General features: G+C 37.5%; 1 protein-coding gene across 4 annotated transcripts in view; it reads left to right on the forward strand.

Moving 5' to 3' along the window:
- The first annotated feature begins 793 nt into the window (after window positions 1–793).
- Window positions 794–10,449, forward strand: part of GTF2B (general transcription factor IIB) — a 52,287-nt gene continuing 42,631 nt past the window's right edge. For all 4 annotated transcript variants that reach the window (XR_016394787.1, XR_016394788.1, XR_016394789.1 and 1 more), the window contains exons 1-2: window positions 794–902; window positions 4,927–5,033. Coding sequence is in view for 1 of the 4 variants with exons in the window: in XM_022553316.2 (XP_022409024.1) it covers window positions 886–902; window positions 4,927–5,033 (124 nt within the window). In the remaining 3 variants the exon portion in view is untranslated. The remainder of the gene's footprint in view (window positions 903–4,926; window positions 5,034–10,449) is intronic.

A 10,449-nucleotide genomic window follows, 5' to 3' on the forward strand; every position in this document is an offset into this window, starting at 1 on the left:
AGAAACCCTTTTTCCTCCGATTCCCACAGGGCCAAGGGTGGTTTGTTTTCAGCCAAGTAGTGATAGTGTTGCTGTTATTTTTAGTACTATTCTGACATTAGTTTGGCTAATCAATAAATCTAGGGAGCTTTTGCAGTATCTAACCATTTTTGCTAAGTTCTCTATATTTCAGCTATGCCAAATTTGCAAAGACCATGGAAACAGCAGTCAGGTTAGGGCCCACATCTCCCTGCCTCACGGTGTAGTGCTCTTACATGGTTTTGTTTCATCTCCTGCCAATTCTAAAAGGGTTTGAAAGGCAGATACTATTACCCCTTGCACCAAAGCGCAAAGGGACGTGCCTAAGAAGACACAGCTTGCTAGCTGATGACAGAGCCTGAATTGACACCTGTTCGGGCTGACCCAAGTGAATTTCTCTTTATTCCAAGTACCTTGGTGGAATCACCCCTCTGGGCAAGTAAGAACTGCGCTCAAACTCGAGTAGCTGACTCCGGGCGGGGGGAAGGGTGGTTAGCCATCGGGAATGCAGGCTTTGCCCTCTCCATGATGCCCGGGTTATCTTTGTGTTTTAACTCAGTCAAGTTGAGGGTACCTCTGGTGTAGCTCGTTTGCAGGGTGCCCTTGTGAATTTTCCTAGGTAGTTTCCTCGATTGGCTCAGGCACCACAGTGAATGACCGAAACTGAATAGGAAAATAAGAAAACGCAAAGAACGTGGCGTAGCTCACTTTTCTTGGCCTTTCTCCCGACCCGTAGCCGCGCCCTATTACGACTGCGTGGGCGACTCGCCTATAAAAGCCAGTCTCGCAGCGTTTCTCCGTCACAATCTCTTCCTGTTTGCGGTACGTCTGTCGTCGTTGGTGGCTGGAATTGCAGTGGCCGTGAAGATGGCGTCTACCAGCCGGTAAGTACGTCCAGCGGAGCTTGGGCAGCTGAGGGGCGGGCGGCGAGTGCGGGGGCTTGCAAGGTGGCCGCCGGCACTTCCGCGTCGGGCAAAACGCCGCGGAGGTGCGGGGAGAGGCGTTAGGACCGGCCGGTCGCCCCGGACAAAGGCACTCCCAGAGGCAGGGCTGACAGGGGTGTCGCAGGGGGTACCGAACCGCCGGCATTTCTCCGCCAGCGTCATAAGCCGTTTTCTCACCCAGGCACCACCGTGTGAAGGGTCATGTGTCCCCAGCCCCTGGCCTCGCGTCTTTTACGGATATTTCACCCGTCCTTTTTTTCTTGTTAATTTTTTCTACGCTTGGTTTTCCATCTGTGGCTCAACAAGCCCGAGGGTCCGTGAATCCTCCTCTCTAAAGGGAAAGGGTTAATTTTAGGTCCCTATTGATCTGACAAGCCAGACAGTTAGGGACGTTAGCATTGGTAAGGCTGAGGGAAACTGATTGCCATCCCCGAGGCCTTTTGAAGTGGAAGCTAGGGCATTTCTGAAGAGTTGATAAGTTCTCTTCTAAGAGATTTCTTTACAGATGTCGTCTGCATACTCTTGAAGAAGATCTTGCCTGCAGAAAATTACGTATGCTGGGAAGTCACTCTTTAATATTATATTTTAAAAATGTGATGTACCCATATCTACAGGAAGTGCATACAGTGCCATTAGAGACAGCCTTTAATCCTGTGACGTGAAAAATGTTTGCAGACCCTAATTATATCTCTCATGACCACTATGAGGTATATGTTAGGATTTTTGCGTAAGTGTAAACTGAGTCATGCCAATGTTGACTTATCCAAGGTTAGTGTTAGAACAGAGTGTAGAGTCTCAGATATCTATTTCCTGTTGTCACACTTGGCCTCTAGTTAACTCATGTATTAAAAGTATCAAATTAACTTCTGTAGCTTCTGGAAGGCAAGGTAGCTCTGGCATAATTTTTCTGAGCTTGTTATCATCTCTGGAATTGAATTCGCGATGAAAGCCATTATCACAAAATAGTAAGCTGGAGAAATCCAGGCCCTTTCTGGTAAACTACTAAGGCTTACTGCTTTATGTTACTGTATTTTTAAAAGGTTGGGGGAGGAGGCAGCCTTAGCTAAAACTACTTGGACACAGCTCTTAAAGCCAGGGACACTTGTTCACTTGTTACTGAATTAGTAAACACTTGTTTGCTAATTCAGTGTTTGAATGCTCAGTCATTCTAACTGGGTGTGGCTCTGCCAGGTAAGGCTTCCTTGTAGGTAAATGGAGAAGTAGCTTCCCAAACCACTTATCTATGACTTGTATTCTCTCATGGCAGTAGATCTGAAAGGTAAACGTGGTCATATTTGGGCTCAGCTTTTGTATATAATAGAACAGGAAATGGTATTTGTAAGAAATGTTGTAATAGTTAAATATAGTAAATTCACTTGATAGATTCTTTACCAAAAGAATACATTTCCTTTGTGTGCCTTTATTCTCTTCATTAAAAAAAATCTTTGAAATATTTCTTTGAAGTAAATTTTTTCTAGGCATGTCCAGCTCTTAAATGTATGTCATTGCTGTCCATCTGTTGAGTTTTTCTACCAGTGAGAACAAAGGTAAATGTTAGTATTTCTGTCCTTAGCTTTTTTCCCCCTGAGGAAGATGTACAGTGACTAGGCTATGAAACTGCTTGGTGTTTTCACAGAGAAGAACACAAATGTTGTGACTTAAAATCTAAACTCCACCACTTATTCAGTGATTTTAGGAAAATCGTTTTCTGAGCATAATCTTTAAAATGGAGGTAATGCTTAATTTTCAGAATTGCTAATGAAGATTAATAACATATGTATAGTACTAGACACATAGTAGGCACCTAATACATGATAGCTATAAAGTGAAGTTTGGCATTATGTGGCTTCTTAGGCAGCCTGAGTTATTTTAATCTCAGTGGTGGTGGTTTACTCCATTCCTTCCCTCTTGTTTCTCTCCCTTACTTCCCCACCACCCCACTCCTGTGCTTCCTCTTTTGTATTACCCTTGTGGGTAATTTCATTAAAATTGACTGCTTGAGCACAGTTTCATTTTATTTTGGATAGGTAACACAGGCAAATCATAGAAAAGCAAGAAGAAAAGTGAAAAGCAGTTCCTTCTTTCCCTAGCTCCTAGCCATCTAATTCTCCAAAGCAGTCATTATAACCAGTTTCTTGGTGTTTTCATAGTGATTCTGTGGTTTCACAAACATATGCATATAGTCCTAACCTCTCTTCTTCGAAAAAGTAGTCTAATATAAACACTGTGTGCTACCTTGCTTTTTACCTTTTTTGTGAAATTAGCACACACATTTTAAGTGTACAGTTCAATTACAAAGTGAGCACATACACATAGCTACCACCCAGGTCTAGAAATCAAATACCACTAGCACCCTGGAAGCCTCCTTTATGCCCTCAATCATTACCCCTTTCCAAATGTAACCACATCCTGACTTCTAACACCATAGGTTTGTTTTGCCTGATTTAAACTTTATATATAAATGTATATGTATTCCTCTGTGTCTGGTTTCTTTTATCAGCATTTTGAGATTTATTCATGTTACTGCATATAACTGTAGTTCATACTTTTTTCAGTTTTCTGTAAAATCCCCACCTTACTCTTTTCACTTAGGATATCTTTGAGATGTTTCCATATCATTTTTATATACGTATACACGCACACAATAGTATGTCTACTTATTAATAGTATGAAATATATCAGTCCTTGGTGTGCTGTGTGCCACATGGCTGCCCATTTTATGCATTTGTAATTACTGTTACTTTACTAACATTTTCCTTTATTTTTACATAGTTTTCTTTAATAATTTATACTAATTTCTTAATGTTTTATTTGTCATAATTTATTAAAATATTTTTCTAGTAGAAATTTATGGAATAAACGTGAATATAAAACAAATCTCCATTCCCTCTTTCCGCAATGAAAAGATCCAAGATGTGTTCTGGTTAACCTGAATATATAAATTTTGGGAATATGGATTACTTTATCATTTTTTCTGTGGGTATCACCTATGTTGAAAGTTAACATTCTGAACTGTTTGCTACTTTGAGAAACTTTATCCAAAACCACAGATACCTATTTACATACTTTAAGAATGCTTGATGTTGTCTTTTATGTGTATATTTGTGGTGGTCATAACATAACCTTGTTCTGTATTAACTTCAGGTGAACTTTTAAAAAGGGCTTATTTTCAGTGATACCAGACATTTGTGATTGTAAGGCCACACCCACAGAAATAATTACTAAATCTATGTTAAATATCTTTGATGCTTTTTAGAACTGATTCTGTTAGGTCATTTAAGGCTGATGTGTCTTCCCCAGACTGCCTTATTTTCAAAATAAGTTAATCAAACAAATTGTTAATATCACAGATAGATTAAAAAGTAGATCTTGAAACAATTTCTTGAGGGCCCACAAACTTAGTTCTGGTCTAAATGAAATCATCAGGTCCTAGCCACCTCTACCACCCTTGTTTGTATACCTTTTAGGTTCAGTGTACTATTCTAAGTGTATTACTAAGGTATGCAGCATGTAGAAAACAAAGACTTGAAATTCATTATCTGACCATAGAAATAAGTGGCAAGGGTCACAAACCCAGATGGTTATGTGTAAATGTTGCACGTTATTATGGTAGCTAGTCATTTCTGTGGTAATCAAGGTTTATAAACATTTTAGTAGCCTACATGTTAAAAGAAAAAAAACACTTGTTTTCCATTTAAGTTTTTAAAGCCTTCCATTCTGCAAACCAATAACTGTTCTTACAAAAAACAATTCCAATCGTATCTGTTAATACTAGCTAGGATTTAAAGTAACCTAACCTAGGATTTTTACTTTGAGAATTTAGCTTAAATGTATTATAAATGTAAATGTATTATAAATTTATTGGAAAAATGTTCAAAATCCTCCTCTTTTCCCCCCCAAAGGATTAGTACTTTGTTGCATGTTGGTTAGGAGGATATTAAAAAAAAATTTTTTTTTCATTTAGTTTGGATGCTCTTCCAAGAGTCACATGTCCAAACCATCCAGATGCGATCTTAGTGGAGGACTACAGAGCTGGTGATATGATCTGTCCTGAATGTGGCCTGGTTGTAGGTGAGCAATTACTATGGTTTTAACTGAAATCACTATTTGGGGCATTTTGTTTTTGTGTATTTTCCAAACTCTCTTTTAATGAATACATTCTGACTTTTTCCCCCTACAGGTAATTCATATTTATTGTAAAACAAAAATAATTAGAAAAAAGGAAATAAGAGTGAAATCAGAGACACCATATTTTATTGTCTGTACAAACGCATATATTTCATAATGTGGGGTAGGAGGGAACATCTCAAATTGAGATAGCTGATCCAGAAGAAAAGGCCCTTAGTCCTTTGTCTCCTGCATCCGTAGTCTTAAACATTTGCACTCTTGTGCATATGAAATAATGAATAAATGTAATCTAACTTTTGTGACTTTTGTATATTTAAATATGATTTATTTTAGAGTAATAAAGGTAGATAAGCATGATTTATTTTGGAGTAATAAAGGTATATCTTTATAAAGGTACTGAGTCTCATCCAAGGCCTTTTAGTCATCAAAAATGATTTAATTTTCATTTGCTCATACAGAATGATTTGTTTATGAATTTCTAGTGTGAAATTGTTAGTGTCAAAATAATACTTCTTAAAATATCACTTTTATTTCTACTTTCTCACTAATCTAGATATGTAGCATAACTTGAGGATAGAGATAGTCTGTTCAAAAATTTTCTTATGGTGGGGTTGCCGCCAGCACCTGAGAAAAGGAGTACTACTTGAAGTTTGAAATACTCAAGGTTGAAACTGCTAGTAGGATTGTGGGAAGTATAACAGAAACATGGGTGGTGATATACTGTGGAAGTGTCTTGCTTGGAGGACATCTGTAATATTCATGCAAATAGGCTGCTTGCCTCAGACCTCCAGTGGGAGTTTTAAATCATACAGAGTTGTTAATAGGAATTGGAATCCATTTGCAATTATATTCTGCTCAGTAAGCAGTATTAACAGTTAATATACTTATATGCTAGGCACTGTTCTAAGTGACTTACATATTCACTCAGTTTATCCTTGGAGACACTTGTGAGGTGTCTTCATTTTAGAGGTGCAGAAACTGGAGTTTAAGTAGTCTGGCAGTCTAGCTCCACTGCCTGCGTGGGAGCCAAATTTCTATCCTGCCGTTGTCTTTTGTAATAAAATGAGTTCAATCTGAGATTGGCAAACTGTGACCTATCACCTGTTATATGGTGTGTGTGCTGAGAATGACTTTTATGTTTTTTAATTTTGAAAAAAATCAGAATAATTTTGGGGACACATGAAAATATTATCAAATTCAAACTTCAGTACACATAAATAAAGTTTTATTGGAACATGGCCACACTCAATTGTTTATATATTGTCTATGGATGCTTTCATGTTACAATAGCGGAATTTAGTGGCTGCAACAGAAGCCGTATGTGGTGCTCTCATCACATCACACTGCTGCTTAGTGCACTACAAATCCCAGTGAAGCAGTTATAAACCCACAGCATTTCTGAGTGCCAGGCATATCTCCATACTGAAACATTTTATTTATTTAGTTAGTTACCATTGCATACCCATCATGTGAAAATGAGAAAAAAAGCTGAACTCTGAATGTCATGCTTTTAAGGCACAGTGGAGCGTAGGTTATTTGTTACTGAATTAGATGGCAAAGCATTGTGTTCATTATGCAGTGATACTGTAGATGTGCCAGAAGAATACAACAGACGTTGACATTACCAGACTAAGCACTTACCACAATACTACTAACTCAGGAAAACAATGGTCAGAAAATTTAGAAAATATATAGTGGAATATCTCATCACAGCAGAATTTCTTCACAAAAATAAAAGAATAAACATAAGTCAGTTTGGCCTCTTGACCTGCAAAGCCGAAAATATTTACTTTGGCCCTTTAAAGAAAAGGTTTGCTGACCCCTAAGTTAAATGAGAGCATTCTGTCTCTTCCAAAGTATTAAGATTGAACTGATAATATGGAAGAGTGAGACGGAGACAGAAGACTGAAGATAATTTCAGATTCTTGGCTCTCCTAACTTCTGTAGCCACTTAAAAAGAAGTAGTGCAAAAATATTGCATTATATTTCCAGTCTTTCCATCAGCTTCACTTCCACTTTGACTAGCAAGATAGTTGGGTAAGTAAAATTAAGCAACTGGAGAAGGAAGATATAATTCTCAAGGCTTACCTGCTTTTTTGTGCTTGGAATCCTTAATTTTTAGTTGCATTTTTCTGTTATATCAAACCAAGGGAAGTTAATTTTCTTTTAGTTTTGCTTTATTATTAGTCTTGAACAGCATCAAAACTACTATTTTTCAATCTAACTAAACCTACTAGGCTAAATTTTAAGACCTGAAAACTTAAAAATAGAATCTGATTAAACTTCTCTCTATATAGAAATACCTGTTTATGATACTGGTTTTTTTGATGTAAAGTGTAACAAACACTTGATTTAAAATATACAGTAGCCTTATTCACAGATATTGTGGTTAAATGTGTAATATGACGTCCTGCAAGTGAAGAATCTATTCCATGACTAGACAAGGGGAGGCAGGCAAGAGGCTGCTAAAAAAGTTCTGTTTTGCTAGGGATATCATCAGTCAAATTATGTTGAGAATAGTTTAATTGATCATGACATTCCATGGGTCTAAATTTTAAAAATAACATATACATACGTACATACACACACAAATGTATATCATTGTCATATATCAATAATAAATTTAGATTTGCATCATCTTGCTGGTTTAAAGGTATATGCTTTGTTGCCAGCTCAATTCAACTTTTCTCTCTAATACTATGGAAATAGGGAAGAAATTAAGCTGGACAAATATTCTGCAGTCCATTGAGGGCATAAAATTTGTGGCTTCTTTCATGTTTGAGATATTGATGTTCATAGAGATTTATATCTAGACAACATCATCATGTGTTTCCTAATAAATAATCTTGGTGTACATAGTTTGATTGTACTTGCCATGAAATTTTACATTGTCTGAAAGTTTTTAGATTATAACATATTTATTGAATAAGCATTTTGAATAGCTTTCTGTTTAAATAATCACCAGACAACCTTAGAAACAAACTCTTTTAGAATTGTTTTTGGACCACTCTGTACTTACTTAATATTTAATATGTTCTTGAAACTTAAAGCAGCCTGTTGTCACTAACTCCCCTTAATTTTAAACCCAAGACTAGATACTGCTCAACTGTTACCTTCAGAGCCATATATTATCCCTCTCAACTGAGTTATCAAGTAGGAGAGTCCATTACTATTATCTTTTTAAATGAAATTCATAGTACAAAAAATATGTTTTATATAATATACCTTTTCTCTAGTCTCTAATAACACCTTTCTCACTGTCCTTCAAACCTTCATTGGTAGACTCCTTGAGGCCCACCACTCAGTCTTAAAACCAGTGCCATGTGTTTTAGGACTTTCTTAAAGCAACATCGTACTTTCAGGAACCAATTTCTGTTTCAGTAACATGACAGATCACCTCAAAATTTAGTGGCTTATAACAACCATTTCATTTTGCTCATAATTTTATTGGTCATTAATTTGGGAAGGATTCATCTGGGCCATTGTTTCGGCACTGGCTAGACCTGGAGGATCCACTTCCATAACGGCATCTTCATCTGCATTTTGATGCCTTTCTGTTCCTTGACCTCCCCACAGAGGTTTGTCATCCTCTAAAGCTTCTCCATAGTTGTGTTAGAGTAGTCATATTTCATACATGGTGGTTGGTTTCTACGAGAAATATCCCAGGAGCAAGTGTTTTCAGAGAGAACGGAAGCTGGACTCAAGTAGTTAAGGGCTATGCCTTGGAACAGGGTCACTTCTGCATTTTATTAGTCAAAGCAGCCCTAGGACCCACCTAGATTGGAAGGGGAGGAGAAATAGCCCCCCCTCAATGTGAGGGTGACAAGGTCATGTTGCAGAAGAACATGTGGATGGGAAATATTATTGCTGCCATCTTTGGAAAATACAATTTGTTACATGTTTGATGTCCTGTTTAATTTTTCCCCAGTATTTAAATGGTTGTGTAGTATTTAGTCTCTCAGGTAATTTAGATTGTTTCCAATTTTTTGTAGCTGTTTGTAGTACTACTTATAACATGTAATAGTTTAATTGACTTTCCTCTTGTATTTGAATTATAAGATTGTTATTTTAGACATATGAAGTATTATGATTTGTCATTGGCTGTCTCATCAGTGACCCTTAAGATATTGGTAGTGATCTCTAAAATAGGGCCAATTTTTAAAGCAAAGCTTTGTCATTTCTACCATGTTGGCTGTAACAGCACTGTGTGGGTTTTTTCCCCCAAATCCTGTGTGATTATGACACTTTAAAAGTTGAGCACTAGGTGGCAGTATAATCATATTTAGATTATCACTTTGTTCATAAGTTTGACCTTGTATATTGTTTGGGCATGATTTATAGGCTGCAAAGTGTAAGATTAGTAAGCTGTCATAACAGCTATTAAAACATGAAGTTGGTTATCAAGACCTTTATAAATTAGGATTTCACAATGAGGTGTTGTTTAGAACTAGTGGTATCATTTCTACTTAAAGCCACTTTTTGTGTAGCATTTAAAATGGAATTCTTCCATTGATTTTAAAAGTAATATAAGGAGGGCTTCCCTGGTGGCGCAGTGGTTGAGAGTCCGCCTGCCGATGCAGGGGACACGGGTTCGTGCCCCGGTCCAGGAAGATCCTACATGCCGCAGAGCGGCTGGGCCCGTGAGCCATGGCCACTGGGCCTGCGCGTCCAGAGCCTGTGCTCCGCAACGGGAGAGGCCACCACAGTGAGAGACCTGCGTACCGCAAGAAAAAAAAAAGTACTATAAGGAAAATACCGGAAAATAGTTTAGATGAATTTGAAAGAGAAAAATGAGTCGATTTGACCTTCCCCTCCTAAGTTCATTCTGGATGTTGTTTATACTAGTGAATCTGAGGCATGAACGTGAATGTGCATTAAGAATCAGCTGAGAAATATGTTTGAAAAGATTCCAGGCCCCACTTCCAGAAACCCTAGCTCAGGTCATACATTGGTAACATGTTAAGAAACACAGATCTATCCTGTAAACTTTATAATTTGGCACATTCTTTGTGATCTCTGTACAGTTAGGCTTCTCATCTTTGCTTTCATATTTCCCATGTCTCCAGACCTAGACTGCAAATTCCTATAAGACAGATATCTATGTGTGTCCATAGTTCCTAGGGTAACTAGGAGTCAGTGGCCCTGGAGTCTAGACTTGGCTCTACTACTTAATAAGTTATGTAACTAAGGTTAAGTTACATAATTTCTCCAAGCTTAACTTTCTTTATGTGTAAAATAAGTACACCCCCCCCAAAAGGACATGTACCATACATCTCAGATTTGTTAGGAATTGTTAAGAATAAAATGAGATAATGTATAAAATACATAGTATAATTTTAGTATGAGATTTCAGTGATAC

Source organism: Delphinapterus leucas, chromosome 1, assembly GCF_059928025.1.
Source record: "Delphinapterus leucas isolate spDelLeu-1000000601 "Yukka" chromosome 1, BTC_Dleu_Yukka2, whole genome shotgun sequence".
NCBI lineage: Eukaryota > Metazoa > Chordata > Mammalia > Artiodactyla > Monodontidae > Delphinapterus > Delphinapterus leucas.